This window comes from Coenobita brevimanus, chromosome 39 (assembly GCF_032717465.1).
Source record: "Coenobita brevimanus isolate Jiangsu-jjx chromosome 39, ASM3271746v2, whole genome shotgun sequence".
Lineage (NCBI taxonomy): Eukaryota > Metazoa > Arthropoda > Malacostraca > Decapoda > Coenobitidae > Coenobita > Coenobita brevimanus.
Genome location: NC_136992.1, coordinates 29,870,533 through 29,893,491, shown reverse-complemented (window position 1 = coordinate 29,893,491; position 22,959 = coordinate 29,870,533). Strand labels below are relative to the sequence as shown.

At 42.2% G+C, this 22,959-nt stretch overlaps 1 protein-coding gene across 1 annotated transcript in view; it reads left to right on the top strand.

Annotated features, from left to right (window-relative positions):
* LOC145396836 (uncharacterized) overlaps nt 1–22,959 on the top strand; it is a 135,203-nt gene that overhangs the window by 92,264 nt on the left and 19,980 nt on the right. Inside the window, exons 6-13 of the mRNA XM_080270120.1 lie at nt 3,864–4,019; nt 5,200–5,216; nt 6,775–6,910; nt 7,798–7,894; nt 10,033–10,170; nt 15,493–15,639; nt 16,194–16,399; nt 19,995–20,160. Coding sequence (XP_080126246.1) covers nt 3,864–4,019; nt 5,200–5,216; nt 6,775–6,910; nt 7,798–7,894; nt 10,033–10,170; nt 15,493–15,639; nt 16,194–16,399; nt 19,995–20,160 — 1,063 coding nt within the window. The remainder of the gene's footprint in view (nt 1–3,863; nt 4,020–5,199; nt 5,217–6,774; nt 6,911–7,797; nt 7,895–10,032; nt 10,171–15,492; nt 15,640–16,193; nt 16,400–19,994; nt 20,161–22,959) is intronic.

The window sequence follows — 22,959 nt, the reverse complement described above, 5'->3', positions numbered from 1 at the left end:
GTTTATGTACTTTTACTTTATGTACTTTATTTTATGTACTTTACTTTATGTACTTTACTTTATGTACTTTATTTTATGTACTTTATGTACTTTTACTTTAACCACAGCCCCTGTCTTGGTATGTTCACTTTGTTATTTGTACACCCTCCACTAAATATAAACTTTTCTGCTTCTTCACTTCATCCTACCCTACCCTACCCTACGCTACCCTATCCTTCCCTACCTTACTCTACCCTACCATTCCCTTCCCTTCCCTTCCCTTCCCTTCCCTTCCCTCCCCTACTGTACCCTACCCTACCCTACCCTATCCAACCCTACTCTTCCCTACCCCACCCCACCCCACTCCACCCCACCCGACTTTTCCCTACCCTACCATGACCTGACCTGACCTAACATACAGTACATACCTTACCCTACCTTTCAATCACCTGACCTCGCCTCACCTGTATCGACCTTGACCTAACATACCTTCTCTCGTGACCTGACCTCATTGCTTGGCCTTGGCGTTAACTATCCTACTTTATATCCACTTTTGAGCGTGAATGCCTCTCTCTCTCTCTCTCTCTCTCTCTCTCTCTCACACACACACACACACACACACACACACACACACACACACACACACACACACACACACACACACACACACACACATTTTTCTCTCTCTCTCTCTCTCTCTCTCTCTCTCTCTCTCTCTCTCTCTCTCTCTCTCTCTCTCTCTCTCTCTCTCTCTCTCGGCTATGTGGAGAGGATGAACACAGAGACTGACTAGGCGAGAGTACGAGCATGTGAGTGTGGTGGAGAGGGGAAGGGGAGGGGAAGGCCGAGGATGAGATGGAGAAGTTTGGGGTGAAAGGCGATTCGTTTTTGACCATCCTTTACAGGATTAAGGCGTCTGGCAATAGATAGATAGACAGATAGATACATAGATAGACAGATAGATAGATACACAGATGGATAGATAGATAGATAGATAGATGGAACCATGACAATAATGTTAGAGGCAGAGCTGGGGTGGCGAAGTAGGCCAGGGTAGAGCCAATGGAGTATTGTTTATTTTCAGTGTTAAAACAAGACAATTTTTTTCTTCCTTTTTCTTCAGTTTGTGAGGAAATAAAATCGTCTGGTTACGAGAATAAATCACCATTAAATAAGTAAATAAAAAAGATACAAGAAATAAATAAAAATAATTTGATAGATGAAAATAATAAGTAAATGAAAATAAAGTAAATAGGTTAAAAAATATATGACGATAGATAAATAGATAGATATAAAGAAATTAAATACAAAAGAATAAATGAAAATAGATAAATAGATAGATATAGATAATTGGAAATAAATACACTAACAAATAAATAAATGAAATAGATAACCAGGTAAATACAAATAAGTAGATATATACGTAAGAATAATGAAATAAATGAAAATAGGCAGATAAATACATATAAATAGATAAATACCTAAAAATAATAGAATAAATAATAATAGATAAACAGATAAATACGTAAGAATAAAATAAATAAAAAATAGATAAACATAAATACAGATGAATAAATAGATAAATAAGATAAATAGATAAATAGCAAACAATACTGACACTACCCACGCTGAGAGTGTCCAAGGCACAATATTTCCTCCTGCTGCGGCGCCGTCAGGAGGTAAACAGGTAACCCATCAGGCTCAATCCAATCACCTGAAGGCCTTGTAGCGCCATACACTCCCTCACACTGGCAAAAAACACGTTAGATGAGTTTAGGTCGTTCTAGTGTTCTTGTTATTCGTGTTCCTCCTCTTCCTCCGTCTTCGCCTCCACCTCCGCCTCCTCCTCTTCCTCCTCCTTCTTCTTCTTCTTCTTCGTCTTCGTCTTCCTATTACTATTATTATTATTATTATTATTATTATTATTATTATTAATATTATTATTGTTATTATATTATTATTATTATTAGTATTAGTATTAGTATTTTTATTATTACGGTATTATTATTATTATTATAATTATTATTATTATTATTATTATTTGTTTTTTCTTTAGATTACCGACCCATTTTTTTATAATGATAATGATTGATTTAGCCAACAGATGTCAACTCTCTCTCTCTCTCTCTCTTTCTCTCTCTCTCTCTCTCTCTCTCTCTCTCTCTCTCTCTCTCTCTCTCTCTCATTTTTCCTTGTGCCCTTTGACCTAACCCGACCTGAGCCGCCAATAATTACTTTCCGGACGCCACGCGACTTCTGACCTCCTTACACCCACTTGAGACACACACACACACACACACACACACACACACACACACACACTGGAACTTAATTTACACTTGCACACTTATTCACACTTATATTCATTTACACTTAAATTTGCACTTACACCTCCACTTGCGTCTACACATGCTCCTTTACACGTATATTCACACTGAAACTTGCACACACACACACACACACACACACACACACACACATGATCTAAGCCTTACACAACCTACCCTCTCTGTCTATCTCTCCATAATCCACTCTTAATCTATTTCCTTTTCCCCATGTCCACTTCTGCTCTCACTCCTACCTACTCACCTGCTTCTACCCCTCACCCATGTCCCTCCATTCCCTCACCCATTGTTCACCCATTTGCTCCTCAATATCTCTCCCCCTCCATACCCATTTCCATCCTCATTGTCGTCTTTTACGCCATATTTTCTTGTTTAGTGTGTCTGCACCAAATTTCTTTCCTCTTCGTTTTTCATTTCCATTCATTTCCACTCCCATGTATATATTTCTGCTCTCCGCCACATCTTCTTCCTTCCTGCCTGCCCTCCTTCCTTTTCCTTCCTTCCTTCTTGCCTTCCTTCCTTCCTGCTTGCTTGCCTTCCTTTTCCTTCCCGTCTTTCTTCCTCCTTTCCTTCCATCCTTCCTTCATTCATTCATTCACTCTCTCTTCATCTTCCTTTTCTTCTTCACATCCCAGTTTTATTTTTCCACCGGGAGCGTAGAGGCCCTGGTCTAGGCTACTTCCTCCCATCGTTGAAGGAGAGGGTGACTTTCTTTTGTAATGCTAATATTTCCTTACCTCTTTCTCCCCCTCTTCAAGTACAGCAGTCTCTTACCTCTTTTTCCCCTCCCTCTTCATGTTCAACAATTTCTTACCTCTATACAACAGTTTCTTACCTCCATACAACAGTTTCTTACCTCTATACAACAGTTTCTTACCTCTATACAACAGTTTCTTACCTCTATACAACAGTTTCTTACCTCCATACAACAGTTTCTTACCTCTATACAACAGTTTCTTACCTCTATACAACAGTTTCTTACCTCTATACAACAGTTTCTTACCTCTATACAACAGTTTCTTACCTCTATACAACAGTTTCTCACCTCTATACAACAGTTTCTTACCTCTATACAACAGTTTCTTACCTCCATACAACAGTTTCTTACCTCTATACAACAGTTTCTTACCTCCATACAACAGTTTCTTACCTCTATACAACAGTTTCTTACCTCTATACAACAGTTTCTTACCTCTATACAACAGTTTCTTACCTCTATACAAATTCTTACCTCTTTCTCCCCTCCTTCTTCAAGTACAACAATTTCTTACCTCATTTTCCCCTCCAAGTACAACATTTTTTCCTCTTTTTCCCCCTTCTGGTACAACAAGTTCTTCCCTCTTTTTCCTACCTCTTTTTTCCCTCTCCTTAGGTACACCAATTTCTTACCTCTTTTTTCCACCAATTTCTCACCTCTTTTTCCCCTGCAAGTACAACAAGTTCTCACCTCTTTTTTCCCCTCCCTCTTCATGTACAACATTTTTTCCTCTTTTTCCCCTCCAAGTACAACATTTTTTCCTCTTTTCCCCCCTCCTCCAGGTGACAACTACCCAGGGCGCGTGGCCACAATGTCCAAGGTGTCTGAACTCCTTGGCAGTCCCCTCACCACCTCCGTCACCGTCCCCACGTCTGCGCCTGCCTTGCTGGTGGTGTCCGCGTCGCAAGCCGAGCCAGTCTACCCCCTCTCCACCATCCACCACTACCTCCAACACAGACCCCATCCAGGTGAGTCGGGGCGAGGGAGGGAACAATGGTGGGGAAGGATGGAGAGAGAAGATGGAGGAATGGTTAATGTAATGTTGGAGAAGGGGCGAGGAAGGGAGCAGTGGTGGGGAAGGATGGAGAGATGGTGAGAGAAGATGGAGGAGTGGTTAATGTAATGTTGGAGAAGAGCAGTGATGGAGAGGGAAGAGAGATTGAGGGAGAAGATGGAGGAGTGGTTAATGTTGGAGAAAGATAGGTCGAGTGGTGGAGAAGGAGAAGAGAGATTGAGGGAGAAGATGGAGGAGTGGTTAATGTTGGAGAAAGATAGGTCGAGTGGTGGAGAAGGAGAAGAGAGATTGAGGGAGAAGATGGAGGAGTGGTTAATGTTGGAGAAAGATAGGTCGAGTGGTGGAGAAGGAGGAGAGAGATTGAGGGAGAAGATGGAGGAGTGGTTAATGTTGGATAGGTCGAGTGGTGGAGAGATTGAGGGAGAAGGTGGCGGAGGGTAGGTCGATTGGTGGAGAGATTTTGAGGGAGAAGATGGAGGAGTGGTTAATGTTGGAGAAGGATTGGTCGAGTGTTGGAGAGACTGAGAGAGAAGATGAAGGAGTGGTTGAAGTAATGTTGGAGAAGGATAAGTCGAGTGATGGAGACACTGAGAGAGAAGATGGAGAAGGATAGATCGAATGGTGGAGAGATTTTGAGGGAGAGGATGAAGGAGTTAGAATGGTAGAGAGGACTTTGGGTAGTGGTGGAGAGGTTGTGAGGGAGAGGGATGGGGTAGTGTTGGAGAAGGATAGGTCGAATGGTGGAGAGAGTGTGGGAGATGAGGATAGTTAGAACGGTGGAGAGGAGTAGGGTAGTGGTGGAGAGATGGTGAGGGAGGAGATGGAGGAGTGGTTAATGTTGGAGAAGGAGGATAGGTCGAATGGTGGAGAGATGAGGGAGAAAATGAAGCGTGGTTAGAGTGATGGAGAGAAGTAGGATAGTGGTGGAGAGAGGGGGGGGGATTACATAGGACGATAGGTTAGTGGTGGAGAGGGGATAGGTTAGTGGATAAAGTAGTGGTGGAAGAGAGTTGGAGAAGAAGTGGAGGAGTGGATGCAGTAGTTGGAGAGAGTGGGGAGGGGGAATAGCCTAATATATCTCCACCACCACATTACAACCACGAATCACCATTACCACCACCACCACCACAATTACCATCATAAAAACACAAGTATTCATTCCACCACCACCACCAGCACCACAGTTAACATTACCTTCACCACCACCACAACAACCTTCACCCTCACCACCCCAACCACAATAACCGCAACACCTGCCTCCCCCCTCACCACCACCACCACCACCATCATCACAGTACATATCACCAACATTTTCGGAGTTATATTTTCACCACAGTCATTATCACCACCACTACCACAGTAAGTCTTGCCTTCACCACTACCACCACCACTACAATTACCACCACACCACCACCACAATTACCACCACCACCACCACCACCACACTATGAGGTAAACCAATTTCAGAGCCAGTCCCATGAGTGTTGTTAGCTGAATTTTCCCCCACCGCATTTCCAGCCACCCCCAACCCCCCCCTCCCCCAGTTTCAGTCCCACCCCACCCCTCTCATCACCCCCACCCCACCTCTTCCTCAGCCCCACCCCACCCTTCTCCATCAGCCCCACCCCACCTCTTCCTCAGCCCCACCCCACCACTCTCTCACAGCCCCACCCCACCCCTCTCCACCTTGCCCCACTATCACTACCACTTCCTCATCAGTACAGCTACAACCATACTACTACTACTATTACTACTACTACTGCTACTACTACTGTTTCACCGCAAGCACTGTACTACACCACTTCTACTACAGCTACTTCACTATCACCACTACAACATCACTGCAGTCACAACCACAATAACCAAAGTCACACCACCACTAATGTTGCTACCATATCCATACCACTACCACCACAACCACACCACTACCACCGCATCCTCACCATTACAACCACAACCTCACCACAACACAACCACAACCACCATAACCACACTACTACCAGTACAGACACATAAAACCACCACATCATTACAACCACAACATCACACTCATCACCACACCCACATCACACCATAACCACAACTCCCCCCCTGCCCGCACCACTACACTCTTCACCTTAACACAAATTGCTCCTTCCCACCCCACCCCGCCTCTCCTTCTGCCTACCCTATCCCACCCTGCCTCAGCCACATGTCTCCCCATGCCTCTCCTTCCTGCCTTACTTATAATGTCCCTTCCTGCCTTACTTATAATGTCCATCCTACCTATCCCTTCGCCGCTTCGACTACCTACTGCCTACCCTACCCCACATTGCCTTATTCTGTCTGCCTTGCCTTACCCACACTGCTCTGTCCCTGCCCTACCTGTTCTTTCCATGTCCTTCCCTGCCCTGCCCTACCTGTTCTTTCCATGTCCTTCCCTGCCCTTCCCATCCTTTCTCTTTCCTGCCCTGTCCTACCTGTTCCTTCCCTGTTCGTACCTGCCCTGCCCTGCCCTTCCCTTCCCATCCTTTCTCTTTCCTGCCCTGCCCTGCTCTACCTGTTCCTTACCTGCCCTGCCCTGCCCTGCCCTTCCCATCCTCTCTCCTGCCCTGCCCTGCCCTATCTTGCTACAGGGCGGGGCAGGGCAAAAGCACACACCATTATCTTAATTGAAGCGCCATGAGGACACCCCGCAGACCCCACCCAGGCCCATTCCCAGCCCACCCCGTCTCCACCCACCGCCCACCGCACCCACCACCCACCACATCCACCACCCACACCACCCAGCATCTGAGGGCCACACCACATCCCTGGCCTCATCTTCCTTTCCTTGCCTGACCTTGTGACATTTCCCTCCTTCTCTCTCTCTCTCTCTCTCTCTCTCTCTCTCTCTCTCTCTCTCTCTCTTACACACACACACACACACATACTTTTACATGATTTATCCTACTCTTTCATCCTTTCACCCCGATGACTTTTTTTCCTGTGGACTTATTTCCTGTGGCCTTATTTCCTGTGGGCATATTTCCCGTATTTCCTGTGGGCATATTTCCCGTATTTCCTGTGGGCATATTTCCCGTATTTCCTGTGGGCATATTTCCCGTATTTCCTGTGGGCTTATTTCCCGTATTTCCTGTGGGCATATTTCCCGTATTTCCTGTGAGCATATTTCCCGTATTTCCTGTGGGCATATTTCCCGTATTTCCTGTGGGCATATTTCCCGTATTTCCTGTGGGCATATTTCCCGTATTTCCTGTGGGCTTATTTCCCGTATTTCCTGTGGGCATATTTCCCGTATTTCCTGTGGGCTTATTTCCCGTATTTCCTGTGGGCTTATTTCCCGTATTTCCTGTGGGCATATTTCCCGTATTTCCTGTGGGCATATTTCCCGTATTTCCTGTGGGCTTATTTCCTGTGGACTTATTTCTTATGGACTCATTTCCTGTGGACTTATTTCCTGTGGACTTATTTTCCGTGGACTTATTTTCCGTGGACTCATTTCCTGTGGACTTATTTCCTGTGGACTTATTTCCTGTGGACTTATTTCCTATGGACTTATTTCCTGTGGACTTATTTCCTGTGGACTTATTTCCTATGGACTTATTTCCTGTGGACTCATTTCATATGGACTTATTTCCTGTTGACTTATTTCCTGTGGGCTTATTTCTTGTGGACTTATTTCCTGTGGTCTTATTTCCTTCTCTTTCTCCTCCCCACAGCCTCCGACGACACCACGGTCTTGAGGCTGGCAGACCAGGTGGAGGACTCGTGTCAGGCAGCCCTAGCAGCGTGCCAGGCAGACGAGGAGTGCAGCAGGTGAGGCAAGGGGTAGGCAGGAGGAGGATGGGGAGGAAGGGGGAGGGAGGGGAGCGGCAGGAAGAGGGGGGAGGGAGGCACAGGCAGGAGAGGAGAGACAGGAGGAGGGTTGGGGAGCTAGGTGTGGGAGGGGTGAGGCAGGGGAGGAGAGGCAGGAATGATTAAGGATGCTAGGTGAGGTAGAGGGTAGGCAACGGGGAGGGGGGTAAGGCACGAGGAAGGTTGGGAAGCCAGGTGAGGCAGGGGCAGGCAGGAGAGGAGAGGTAGAAAGAGTGATTAGGGAAGCCAAGTGAGGCAGGGAGGGTAAGGCAGGTGGAGTGATGAAGGCAAGTTGAGTTAGGGAGGTAGGCAGGACTTGGGTAAGGCAGGAAAGAAGGTAGGCAGCCTTATTCCCTCTTATAGTGCTCTGACCCTTATGGCTCTGATAAGACACACACACACACACACACACACACACACACACACACTGCTTTCTATACCTTAATATTTTTTTACATAGAAGAGAATTTCGAGGTGCAGTTACGGAATAAATCGCATAGGAAGAGGTGTTACGGAGCTCCCAGTGCCACGTTAGAGTACACCCTGGTAATATTGAAGTAGCATGAGTACTTTTTTGTAATATCTAGCGTCCTGTAATTAACTTAATGAAGTACACAGGTATATGTACTCTGAGAGGGGTAGTACAGTACAGTGGAGTCTGATGCTGGTGTACTGTATTCTCTCTCTCTCTGTACATCTATCTGTCTGTGTTTACCTGTATCTGTCTATCTATCTGTCTATCTCTGTCTGTCCATTTGTTCATTTATCTATCTATATCCATCCGTCTATCTACCTATCTATCTGTCTATCTATCTGTTTATCTATCTATCTATCTATCTATCTGTCTATCTATCTCTCAGCCACCTCACATATTGTACCTCCATTTTTTATCCAATATCCGTAGGAGTGCAGACGTACCCAGAGTAGAGGTCACAGGGGTCAGATCGGGTCGTTGGGGTCAGGTCATCATCCATCTTCACTACCCACCACACCCTTACCACACACCCTACCCACCACATCCTTACTACACACCCTACCCACCACACCCTCACCACACCCTCACCACACACCCTACCCACCACATCCTTACCACACACCCTACCCACCACACCCTCACCACACACCCTACCCACCACACCCTCACCACACACCCTACCCACCACACCCTCACCACACACCCTACCCACCACACCCTTACCACACACCCTACCCACCACACCCTCACCACACACCCTACCCACCACACCCTCACCACACACCCTACCCACCACACCCTCACCACACACCCTACCCACCACACCCTTACTACACACCCTACCCACCACACCCTCACCACACACCCTACCCACCACACCCTTACCACACACCCTACCCACCACACCTTCACCACCACCCCTACCCACCACACCCTTACCACCCCCCCTATCCACCACACCCTACTCACCACACCTTCACCACCCCCCCTACCCACCACACCTTCACCACCCCCCCTACCCACCACACCTTCACCACACACCCTACCCACCACACCTTCATCACACACCCTACCCACCACACCCTCACCATCTACGTCACCCTTACCACCCCCATAACTGTCACCCTAAATCCACTGAAAATAATTGTAACGCATGCACACTACACATCAAAAAAATTAATAAAGAAAATAAAATAAAAAAAGAAAAAAAATCCAGTTCCGTCTGTCTTAGGAAGTTTGCAGAATTAAAAAAAAGTCCAATTCTGTCTTTAGTAAGTTTGCAAGTTTGGTGGAATAATTTAGGTTGAAACTCCTTACTTGCTGGCCAGGCTTAACGACCTTAGGGATTCTGTGAGGAGAAGGGGGGGAAGGAAAGTGTGTTGGAAATATGAGGAATTAGATGAGGCGATCGAAGAGAGGAAGAAAATATATGAGGACACTTAATCTTGACACTGACTTTTAGAGAGAGAGAGAGAGAGATTCGTTCATAGATAAATAGATAGATGGGTAGAACAGACGTCTTTCTTTAATCTCTCTCTCTCTCTCTCTCTCTCTCTCACTGTCTTCTTTCAGTCACCAGAGAGAGAGACGTCTTTCTTTAATCTTTCTCTCTTTTTTCTTTCAGTCACCTTCAGATGATCCAGGGCCACTGCCTGTCCTTCTGCCATCAGGAGGCGTGCAGAGACTCCCTTCAGGACCTTTACAAGTACCTTCAGGAGCACCGACAGCACCTGGCCTTCAGCGTCGCCTTCTGTGTGTGTAGGTACGTGTGTGTGTGTGTGTGTGTGTGTGTGTGTGTACCTTCAGGAGCACCGACAGCACCTGGCCTTCAGCGTCGCCTTCTGTGTGTGTAGGTACGTGTGTGTGTGTGTGTGTGTGTGTGTGCGCGCGTCTGTGTGTGTGTGTGTGTGCGCGCGTCTGTGTGTGTGTGTGTGTGTGTGTGTGTACCTTCTGGAGTACCGACACCACCTGGCCTGCAGCGTCGCCTTCTGTGTGTGTAGGTACGTGTGTGTGTGTGTGTGTGCGCGTCTGTGTGTGTGTGTGTAGGTACGTGTGTGTGTGTAGTTACGTGTGTGTGTACCTTCAGGAGCACCGACACCACCTGGCCTTCAGCGTCGCCTTCTGTGTGTGTAGGTACGTGTGTGTGTGTGTGTGTGTGTGTACCTTCAGGAGCACCGACACCACCTGGCCTTCAGCGTCGCCTTCTGTGTGTGTAGGTACGTGTGTGTGTGTGTGTGTGTGTGTGTGTGTGTGTCTACCTTCAGGAGCACCGACACCACCTGGCCTTCAGCGTCGCCTTCTGTGTGTGTAGGTACGTGTGTGTGTGTGTGTGTGTAGGTACGTGTGTGTGTGTAGGTACGTCTGTGTGTGTGTGTGTAGGTACGTGTGTGTGTGTAGGTACGTGTGTGTGTGTGTGTGTAGGTACGTCTGTGTGTGTAGGTACGTGTGTGTGTGTGTGTGTAGGTACGTGTGTGTGTGTAGGTACGTGTGTGTGTGTAGGTACGTGTGTGTGTGTGTGTGTAGGTACGTGTGTGTGTGTGTAGGTACGTGTGTGTGTGTGTGTGTGTAGGTACGTGTGTGTGTGTGTAGGTACGTGTGTGTGTGTAGGTACGTGTGTGTGTGTGTAGGTACGTGTGTGTGTGTAGGTACGTGTGTGTGTGTAGGTACGTGTGTGTGTGTGTAGGTACGTGTGTGTGTGTAGGTACGTGTGTGTGTGTGTAGGTACGTGTGTGTGTGTGTGTAGGTACGTGTGTGTGTGTGTAGGTACGTGTGTGTGTGTAGGTACGTCAGTGTGTGTAGGTACGTGTGTGTGTGTAGGTACGTGTGTGTGTGTAGGTACGTCTGTGTGTGTAGGTACGTGTGTGTGTGTAGGTACGTGTGTGTGTGTGTAGGTACGTCTGTGTGTGTAGGTACGTGTGTGTGTGTGTGTGTGTGTGTAGGTACTTGTGTGTGTGTGTGTGTAGGTACGTGTGTGTGTGTGTGTGTGTGTGTGTAGGTACGTGTGTGTGTGTGTAGGTACGTGTGTGTGTGTGTGTGTGTAGGTACGTGTGTGTGTGTGTGTGTGTAGGTACGTGTGTGTGTGTGTGTGTGTAGGTACGTGTGTGTGTGTGTGTAGGTACGTGTGTGTGTGTGTGTAGGTACGTGTGTGTGTGTGTGTGTAGGTACGTGTGTGTGTGTGTAGGTACGTGTGTGTGTGTGTGTAGGTACGTGTGTGTGTGTAGGTACGTCTGTGTGTGTAGGTACGTCTGTGTGTGTAGGTACGTCTGTGTGTGTAGGTACGTCTGTGTGTGTGTGTAGGTACGTGTGTGTGTGTGTAGGTACGTCTGTGTGTGTGTGTAGGTACGTCTGTGTGTGTGTGTATGTACGTGTGTGTGTGTAGGTACGTGTGTGTGTGTAGGTACGTGTGTGTGTGTAGGTACGTGTGTGTGTGTGTAGGTACGTGTGTGTGTGTAGGTACGTGTGTGTGTGTAGGTCTGTGTGTGTGTGTAGGTACGTGTGTGTGTGTAGGTACGTGTGTGTGTGTAGGTACGTGTGTGTGTGTAGGTACGTCTGTGTGTGTAGGTATGTGTGTGTGTGTAGGTACGTGTGTGTGTGTAGGTACGTTTGTGTGTGTAGGTACGTGTGTGTGTGTAGGTACGTGTGTGTGTGTAGGTACGTGTGTGTGTGTAGGTACGTCTGTGTGTGTGTGCTGTCATGCAGGTCGTCCAACACACTATGCCTCAGTGTCATGGCATTTCGTTTATTTTCTGTACCTCTTGGCCCTCCATCTCAGTTAAATTATCTCGAAGGTGAAACGGAAATTAGGGAGTTTAAGGGAAATGAAAAGTGACGTAACGTTGTAATAATAAATACAAACATATAAATAGATACATAAAGAAATGCTAATAAAGATATAGTAATAAATTAATAGATAGAGCACTAATAATAAATAAGTTCTGATAAATACTATTAAATAAACAAATATTAATAAGTAAATAAATACTAATCACTATAATAAAAAATATTAATAGATATAAATACTAGTAAATAAATAAATAAATTCTGTCAGTTAAGTAAATAGATTAATGCTACTAAAAAAATTATTATTAAAAAAGCTAATAAATCCTAATAAATAAAAGCCAATAAATCCTAATAAGTACTAATAAATAAATAAGTAAAGCTAATTAATCCTAAAGAATAAATAAATAAAAGCTAATAAATCCTAATGAATAAATAAATAAAAACTAATAAATCTCAATAAATAAATAAATAAATAAACTACTAATTAAATAAAGTTCATAAATCCTAATACATAAATAAATAAGTAAATACTAATAATTAAATACAGCTAATAAATCCTAATAAAAAATACAAATAATTAAATAAAGCTGATAAATAAATAAATAAATAAGTACTAATAAATAATTAAAGCTAATAATCCTAATAAATAAATAAAATAAATAATAAGTAAATAAAGCCAATAAATCCTAGTAAATAAATAAAAATAAATAAATAAAGCTAATAAATCCCAATAAATAAATAAAAATAAATAATAAATGAAGCCAATAAATCCTAATAAAGAAATACTAATAAATAAATGAAGCTAATAAATCCTAATACATAAATAAAAAATAAATCCTAATAAATAAATAAATAAATACTAATCTGTTCTGGCAGGTGCAAAAGTTACCTGTTTATTTATGCTAATGAGATGATTTTTCCAGGTGACTGTGATTACCTGTGTTGTTGTTTTGCTGCCTGAGAGAGAGAGAGAGAGAGAGAGAGAGAGAGAGACAGACAGACAGACAGACAGACAGACAGACACACAGACACACAGACAGACAATTACACGGACCGCATCTGCAAGAGTGTGTGTGTGTGTGTGTGTGTGTGTGAGAGAGAGAGAGAGAGAGAGAGTTCAGTCATTTCACTTTCTATGTCATCCTTTCAAACGCCACGTATTTTCCCTCCCTCTTAACCCCATCCAGTCCCGTGACGCATTTCATTGTTTGATTTATTCTTGCTACCACCAGACGATTTGATTCAGCAAAGGGGAGATTTTTCGAACACACACACACACACACACACACACACACACACACACACACACACACACACACACACACACACACCATCTCTTACCCCTCATTTCCCCTCCCCCCAACCCTCAGCTTTCTCCCTGTCTCCTCTCCTCTCCCCCCTCCCCAACTCATCCTCTCTCCCCTTTCATCCACCTCTTTCCCTTCATTTTCCCTCCCATATCTCTCCCCCCCTTCCCCCCTCTGCTCTTCCTTCCTCCCCTCTCCTCTCCTCTCCTTTCTTACTCTACCCTGCCTTCCCTCCCCTCCCCTCCTCCAGCATCACCACTGCCTCTCCTCACCTTTCCTTCTCCCCTCCCCTCCCCTTCCCACTCCTCCTGCCTCTCTCATTCCCACTTCATCTTTCCTCTCCTTCCCCTCCCCTCCTCCAGCATCACATCCTCCTTCCTCCCCACCTTTCCCCTCCCCTCCCCTCCCCTCGCCTCCCCTCCCCTCATCACTCACACCCCGGCACACACAGGGGTTGACACACTGAGGTAAATACACACACATAAAGGGGGAAAGAAGGTAGTTGGGATACGGCTGGGATATTTGTACTGTCAACACGGGGAGGTGAGAGAGACAGACAGACAGACAGACATGCAGACAGAGTAACATTTAAGAGAGAGAGAGAGAAACATTTATGAGTGAGACAGACACAAACTGACAGAGATTAGCATTTATCAGAGAGACAGACAGAGAGACAGACAGGCTGACAACAGACAGACAGAGAATAGCAATTAAGAGAGAGACAGAGAGAGAGAGAGAGAGAAAGAGAAACAGACAGGCAGAAATACTCAAGCAGACAAACGCAGACAGAGACGAGCAGTTATGAGAGAGAGAGAGAGAGAGAGAGAGAGAGAGAGAGAGAGAAACAGATTAGCATTTAAGAGAGAGAGAAAGAGAGAGAGATAGAGATAGATAGATAGAGAGAGAGAGAAAGACCAAAGACCGAGATTAACATAAACATAATCTCCCATTTTCTTTCGTAATTTAAAGCCTCCACTTCAGGGGTAACTCCCTTCAGGGGCACGACGAAAAATTATGAAATCCTAACGCGCCAAAAAAGAAAAAGAAAAGGCTGAAGCATGGTGTGTTTCAGAAATTATTATTATTATTATTATTATTATTGTGATTATTATTTCTTCTTCTTCGTCTTATTGTTATTGCTATTATTATTTGTTATTATTATTATTATTAGTAGTAGTAGTAGTAGTAGTAGAAATAATAGTAGTAGTAGTAGTAGTAGAAATAACAATCGTAGTAGTAGTATTTCTTTTATTATTATTATTCTTACGGCAAGAGGTTCAGTGGCCGAGCTGAGTGAGATGAAGGAGAGACGTGACACAAAACACTATTGTTAACGCACACGGCTCGCACTGTAGGCTTCCTGTTGTGTGTGTGTGTGTGTGTGTGTGTGTATGATGCGGAAGTTAGCATTGGAGTGGTGATGTGTGTGTGTGTATCTGTCTGTCTGTCTGTCCCTCTTCACGTCTATCTCTCTTTTCCCTCCAACTATCCCCTCTTTCTAACTTACCCTGCCTCTGACTCTAATCTCTGCCTCTTCTCTCTCTCCCCCACTAACTTCAAACTTTCCCTGCTAACTTCTATCCCTCCCCCACTAACTCTGCCCCTTCCGTCTCCTCCACTAACTTCTAACTCTCCCCCACTAACACTACACTTCCCCACTAACTCTCCCTTCCAGCTTCCCCAATAATTCCTATCACCAACAGACTCCCCCCCTCTAACTTATAACCCCACTAACTTTCAACACTTCTGACGCCCCACTAACTTCTAACACCCTCCACTAACATCAGATACTCTCCACAAACTCTCCCCCACTAACTTGTAACGCCCCCCACTAACTCTTCTCATCTGACAATCCCCCCCACTAACTTTGCCCCTTCTATCTTTCTCCCCCACTAACTTCTGCCCCCCACTAAATTCTGTCACCCCCCACTAACTTTGCCCCTTCTGTCTGCCTCCTTCACTAACTTCTAATCCCCCACTAACTCCCCCCCCCCCAGGCCGGGCCAAAATGGTGGGGAGGGGGACCCAGCCTGCTTCAGCGCCCAGACCCGCCTCCACCCTCCCTGCGCCACCCGGACCGAAGCCCTGACCGTGTCCCTGTGCCACCACCTCGGTCACGACTGCCGCACCGACCGCATCTGCAGGTGAGAGAGAGAGATAGAGAGAGAGAAATTGCACGGACCGCATCTGCAGGTGGGTGAGAGAGAGACCGCATCTGCAGGTGTGTGTGTGTGTGAGTGTGTGGGTGTGTGAAAGAGAGAGAGACAGACGGGGAAGAGTTTTTATGAAGTTAGGTAAGATGTTAGAGAAAAATGGAGTGAGAGAGGGAGAGAGGGAAAGAGAGAGAGGGCTAATGAGAACCAATAAAGAGAGGAGTAAAGAATTGATGGAACGTAATAAAGAGGATAATAGGAGCAATAAAGAGAGGGGAGAGGAGAGAAAGAGAGAGAGAGAGAGAATTTCCCCTCTCCTAATTACTTCTATTTTCTTCTTTATTACTCTTCATTAACTCTCTATCCCTCTCTTTTCTCTCTCTCTCTCTCTCTCTCTCTCTCTCTCTCTCTCCATGTATCAGTCCATCCATCTGTTTATCTATCTATATCTATTCATCATCCGTCCCTCTCTATCTTTTTTCTTTCTTCCTTTCTTTCTCATGCCTCTCCTCAGCCTCCCCTGATCCTCGCACTCCATCCCGCAGGTACCGTCTGGAGCAGTATGAGGTGGGGTGCGCGGCTGACCTCCTGACGGGGGTGTGTGCGGGCCGTAGCGAGGCGTGTCGGCGGGGCGTGGTGGGTCTCCTGGGGTCACGCCTCCACACGCGATGCCACTGCGAGGTCGAGGGGGTCACGGAGGTCAATCAGTGCCTGGCCTGGAAGCGACTCCTGTGGGGCAACCCGTGTGTAGGTCAGTGGGTCTTGGTGCTCTTTGGGTGATAGTAAGTTGCTTCAAGGGTGTATGAATGGGAGCGTGTGTGCGTTTTATTGTTAGTGTGTGTGTGTGGAAGCAACTCCCGTGTAGGTCAGTGGGTCTTGGTGCTGTTTGGGTGATGATGTGTAAGTGAAGCCTGGATTACCGTGGTTTGAATGGTGAGTGGGTGTGGGTGTGGGTGTAGGTGTGTGTGTGGAAGCAACTCCCGTGTAGGTCAGTGGGGCTTGGTGCTGTTTGGGTGATGATGTGTAAGTGAAGCCTGGATTACCGTGGTTTGAATGCAACTCCCGTGTAGGTCAGTGGGTCTTGGTGCTGTTTGGGTGATGATGTGTAAGTGAAGCCTGGATAACCATGGTGTGTGTGTGTCTGTGTTTTCTTTCCTTTTTTCTTCCTTTTCATTTCTCTCTTTTTTGTCTTTTCGTTTTTCTTTCTCTTTGTTTCTTTCTCCTTTTTTCTGTCTTTTGTTCATTTTTTCCTTCACACTATTCAGTTTTTTATTTCACCTTTTCTCTGTTTTTTTCTTTCTTTCATTTTTTGTCAATTTCTCATATTTTGTCTCTCAATTTTTTTCCATTCTCCTTTCTTCTTTTTTTTCCATTCTCCTTTCTTCTTTTTTTCCTTTCTCCTTTCTTCTTCTTTTTTTCCTTTCTTCTTCTTTTTTTCCTTTCTTCTTCTTTTTTTCCTTTCTACTCTCTTCTTTTTTTCTTTTCTCCTTTCTTCTTCTTTTTTTCCTTTCTACTTTCTTCTTTTTTTCCTTTCTTCTTCTTTTTTTCCTTTCTCCTTTCTTCTTCTTTTTTTCCATTCTCCTTTCTTCTTTTTTTCCATTCTCCTTTCTTCTTCTTTTTTTCCTTTCTCCTTTCTTCTTCTTTTTTTCCATTCTCCTTTCTTCTTTTTTTCCATTCTCCTTTCTTCTTTTTTTCCTTTCTCCTTTCTTCTTCTTTTTTTCCTTTCTACTTTCTTCTTTTTTTCCTTTCTTCTTCTTTTTTTCCTTTCTACTTTCTTCTTTTTTTCTTTTCTCCTTTCTTCTTCTTTTTTTCCTTTCTACTTTCTTCTTTTTTTCCTTTCTTCTTCTTTTTTTCCTTTCTACTTTCTTCTTTTTTTCCATTCTCCTTCTTTTTTTCCTTTCTACTTTCTTCTTTTTTTCCATTCTCCTTTCTTCTTCTTTTTTTCCTTTCTACTTTCTTCTTTTTTTCCTTTCTTCTTCTTTTTTTCCTTTCTACTTTCTTCTTTTTTTCCTTTCTACTTTCTTCTTTTTTTCCTTTCTTCTTCTTTTTTTCCTTTCTACTTTCTTCTTTTTTTCCTTTCTACTTTCTTCTTTTTTTCCTTTCTACTTTCTTCTTTTTTTCCTTTCTACTTTCTTCTTTTTTTCCTTTCTACTTTCTTCTTTTTTTCCTTTCTACTTTCTTCTTTTTTTCCTTTCTTCTTCTTTTTTTCCTTTCTACTTTCTTCTTTTTTTCCTTTCTACTTTCTTCTTTTTTTCCTTTCTACTTTCTTCTTTTTTTCCTTTCTACTTTCTTCTTTTTTTCCTTTCTTCTTCTTTTTTTCCTTTCTACTTTCTTCTTTTTTTCCTTTCTACTTTCTTCTTTTTTTCCTTTCTTCTTCTTTTTTTCCTTTCTACTTTCTTCTTTTTTTCCTTTCTACTTTCTTCTTTTTTTCCTTTCTACTTTCTTCTTTTTTTCTTTTCTCCTTTCTTCTTCTTTTTTTCCTTTCTACTTTCTTCTTTTTTTCCTTTCTACTTTCTTCTTTTTTTCCTTTCTACTTTCTTCTTTTTTTCTTTTCTCCTTTCTTCTTCTTTTTTTCCTTTCTACTTTCTTCTTTTTTTCTTTTCTCCTTTCTTCTTTTTTTCCTTTCTACTTTCTTCTTTTTTTCCATTCTCCTTTCTTCTTTTTTTCCTTTCTACTTTCTTCTTTTTTTCCTTTCTTCTTCTTTTTTTCCATTCTCCTTTCTACTTCTTTTTTTCCTTTCTACTTTCTTCTTTTTTTCCTTTCTACTTTCTTCTTTTTTTCCATTCTGCTTTCTTCTTTTTTTCCTTCTTTTTTCTGCCTTTTTTTTTTCCCTTTCTCCTGTCTTCTTTTCTCCTTTCTGCTTTCTTCTTCTTTTTTCCTTTCTCCTTTTTTCTGCCTTTTTTTTGTCTTTCTCCTTTTTTGTCTTTTTGTTTCTTTTTTTGCTCTGTCCCTTTTTATATTTATTCTTTCTCCATTTTTATATATTTTTTCTTTTCTTTCCTTTTTTCTGTCGTGTTCTGTATTCTCTGCCTTTGGTTCTTTTTTCTTTCTCCTTTTTTTCTTTTTCCCGTTTTCTTTTTTTTTAAACCGTATTTTTTGTTTTTCCTTTTTCCTCTCATTTTTCTTTCTCCCTTTTTCTGCCATTAATTTTTTCTTTCTCCTTTTTTCTTCCCTTTTTTTTTTTTACTTTTCTTTCTCCCTTCTGTTTTTTTATTTTTTCTTTCTCCCTTTTTCTTTTAAATGTTTTCTTTCCCACTTTATTCCTTTTTCAATTTTTTCTTTCTCCCTTTTTCTTCCTTTTCAATTTTTTCTTTCTCCTTTTTTCTGATTCAATTTTTTCTTTCTCCCTTTTGCTTCCATTGTAATTTTTTTCTTTATCCCTTTTTCTTTTTAAATTTTTTTTCTCCCTTTTTCTTTCTTTTCAATTTTTTCTTTCTCCCTTTTTCTGATTCAATTTTTTCTTTCTCCCTTTTTCTGATTCAATTTTTTCTTTCTCCCGTTTTCTTCCATTTTCAATTTTTTCTTTCGCATTTTTTTTTCTCCCATTTTCTTCCTTTTTCAAATTTTTTCTTTCTCCCTTTTTCTTCCTTTTTAATTTTTTCTTTCTACTGTTTTTTTTATTTTCCTTTTTCTTCTTTTTTCTTTACCCCTTTTTCTTTTTAAATTTTTTCTTTCTCCCTTTTTCTTCCTTTTCAATATTTTCTTTCCATTTTTCCGGTTTTTGTTTTTTTTCTCCTTTTCTTCCTTTTTTCGGTTTTTCTTGTTATTTTTTTCTTTTTTAATGTTTCTTTTCCCCTTTTTTTGTTTTTTATTTTTTCTATTTTTTTATGTATGGGTTAAGTTTTCTTCCTTTTCTCTCTCTTGTTTCATTTTTTCCTTTCACTTTTTTTTTTTTAATCTGTGGTTAATTTTTTCTTCCCTCCCCTCTCTCTCTCTCTCTCTCTCTCTCTCTCTCTCTCTCTCTCTCTCTCATTATCTATCTGTTTATATCTCTCTGTCTGCATGTCTATCTATCAATTTCTGTCTGTCTGTTTATCTATGTATCTATCTATTGTATTTATCTATCTATCTGTCTCAGTCTATATATGTCTATGTATATGTCTATCTCTGATTTGTCTAGCCATCTGTCTGTCTGTCTAACCATCTATCTATCTATCTGTCCATCCATCCATCCATCGCTTCATCCATACCTAGCCATCTGTCTATCTATCCATATATCTATCTCTCCACCTGTCTATCCATCCGTCATTTCATCTATATCTATTTAGCCATGTAACTATCTACCTGTCTATCTATCTCCATCTATCTATCTATCTATCTATCTAATCATATATCTGTCTTTTCAGTGGAGACCCAGCTTGCCTACCACCTTGAGAGGAGGAGAGAGAAAGAGAAGGAGGCGCTGAAGGAGAAGAAGAAGGCGGAGGAGGAAGAGGAGGAGGAGGAGAAGAAGAAGCTGGAGGAGGAGGTGGAGATGGGGAGGAGGAGAGGAGGAGGAATCTTCTTCCCTACGCGAGAGAAGGGAGGGAGGAAGAAAGGTAGAGGGAGAGACAGGAAGATAATGACAGGTGGGGAGAGAGAGAGAGAGAATAGTGAGACTTGCATGTGTGTTCTTACCTAATTGTCCTTACCTAATTGTATCTTTACAGGAATGAGTCAAGCTCGTACTGTCCCGTGTCTTAAACCATATTCATCGTACATATCCTTAAATTTGTGAATTGTTTTGGCACACACTATTTCATTCGGTAGTGCATTCCATTGATCAATTGCTCTGTTTGGGAAACTGAATTTCCTTACGTCTTTATCACCTCTCTTCTTATGCAGTTTTTTGCAGTGTCCTCTCGCTGATGCTTCTCTATATGTTAGGTAATCATTTATGTCTATTTTCTCCTTTCCTGATATGCACTTATATAGCATTATCATGTCACCTCTTTTCCTTCTCTCCTGTAGTGTTGGTAGTTCCAGTTTATTTAGTCTTTCTTCGTAGCTTAGGTCCCTTAAGCTTGGTATCCATCTTGTAGCAGCCCTTTGAACTTTTTCAATCTTGTCTATATGCTTTTTGAGATGAGGACTCCAGACTACTGATGCATATTCCAGGGTTGGTCTAATGAATGATGTTATTATCCTTCTTAGCATGTCTTCATTTATGTATGTGAATGCTATTCTTATATTTGCAAGCAGTGTATACATGTTCCGTACCTTCTCGCTGATGTGGTCAGCCGGAGATAGTCTGTTATTGATAATCACACCTAGGTCTTTCTCTCTTTCTGATGTGCATAGGGTTTTATTTCCTAACTTATAATCCCAATCAGGTCTTTTTCCACTTTTACCAAACTTGATTACATGACACTTGTCCACATTGAATTCCATTTGCCATGTACTACTCCATTCATGAAATTTATTTAATTCTTCTTGTAGCCCTTTACAAGAGTCTGTGTTAGTAATTCTCCTTTGTATTTTTGCATCATCTGCAAACATATTCAGATAGCTCTCATTTCCAGTGTTACTGTTTATATCATTTATATACACTAAAAACATGATTGGTGCCAGCACTGAACCCTGTGGTACTCCACTAGTCACTTCTTTCCATGATGAGTAGTTTCCTCTTAGTACTGTTCTCATTTCTCTTTTTATGAGAAAGTCTTGCATCCAACAAAACAGTTTGCCTCGAATTCCTCCTTGATGGTACAGTTTCCATAAAAGTCTTTGGTGTGGTACTGTGTCAAAAGCTTTCTTGAAATCTAAATAGATACTGTCCACCCATCCTTCCCTTTCCTGTATTGTGTTTGTTACTCTGTCATAGTAGCTCAACAGATTAGTAACACATGATTTTCCTTTTCTGAAACCAAACTGTCTTTCTGTTATCATACTGTGTTCTAGATGATTTACCCAAGCTTTTCTTATAAGTTTTTTTAATACCTTGCTTACAACACTGGTCAGTTATACTGGTCGGTAGTTGAGTGGATTTTGTCTATTTCCTTTCTTGAATAAGGGGACAATATTTGCTTTTTTCCAAATATCAGGTAGTTTACCTTGACTCAAGGATTTCTTGAAAATTAAAAATAATGGTTTACTTAACTCCTTTGCACATTCTCGTAATACCCAACATGAAATTTCATCAGGACCACTTGCTTTTCCTCTGTCTAATCTACTTAACTCCTCCTGTATTACTTTTTCTGCTATTTGTATATTATGGTAGTATGTGTGGACATGCGTGTTCCACATAGTCCCTCTCAAAATTTTTTTCTTCTGTAAAAACTAATTGGAAATTCTTATTTAGTGCTTCACAAATATCTTTCTCTTGTGTATAAGTGATTCTCTCGTCCGTAATGGATTGTATTATATCTTTTACTTTGGTTTTGCTTCTGATATAGCTGTAAAACAGCTTTGGTTGATCACTACTTTTATTTATTATATCCTCCTCAAACAGTTTTTGGGCTTCCCTCCTTATTCTTGTATAGTCGTTTCTTGCCTGTTTGTAATTATTATACGCCCTTTCACTATTGTGTCTTCTGTATCTATTCCACAACAAATCTCTTTCTTTTGATTTTTTACATTCTGTATTGAACCATTTCTGTATTTTCTTTTCTGCTTCTTTGTGCTGTGGGATGTACTTCTGGACTCCTATTTCATAAAATTCACAAAATTTTTTATATACAGCATTTAAATCTTGTCCTCTAAGCTCATTTTCCCAATCAACTTCTAAGAAATACTTCTTTAGGTCTTGATAATTTCCCTTTTTATAGTTTAGGCTCTTTTTGTAACTGTCATTGCTTTTTACTATGTCATATGCTATCCTGAAGTTATAATTTAGTACTGCATGATCGCTTTTGCCGAGTGGAGGGTGATATATTAAACTGTCAATATCATTTTCTTGCCTAATAAATATTAGATCTAGCACTGAAGGTACATCAAGTCCTCTTTTTCTGGTGGTTTCCCTCACATGTTGCGTTAAGAAAAACTCTTGTACGAGATCCAGGAGCTTTTGGTCCCAACAGCTTTCTTGGCTATTTATATCTAGAGTATTCCAATTTATATTTGTATTGAAGTCCCCAGTTAGTATAATTCTTTCCGATTTCTCTTCCATTTTATGTAGTAATGATCTTATACTCTGAATTGTACTCTCTGCCAGGTCCTCATATTCGTCTCTTTCCCATGTGTTTGATCTGGGTGGCATGTACAAATTGGCTACAATACTTTACCTTCAGATGTGTCGATCTCTACGGCAATCAGTTCTACTTGTGATGGTATATCTAGTTTTATTTCCTTGACTTTTAGATTTTTCATAGTTAATATTATAATTCCTCCTCC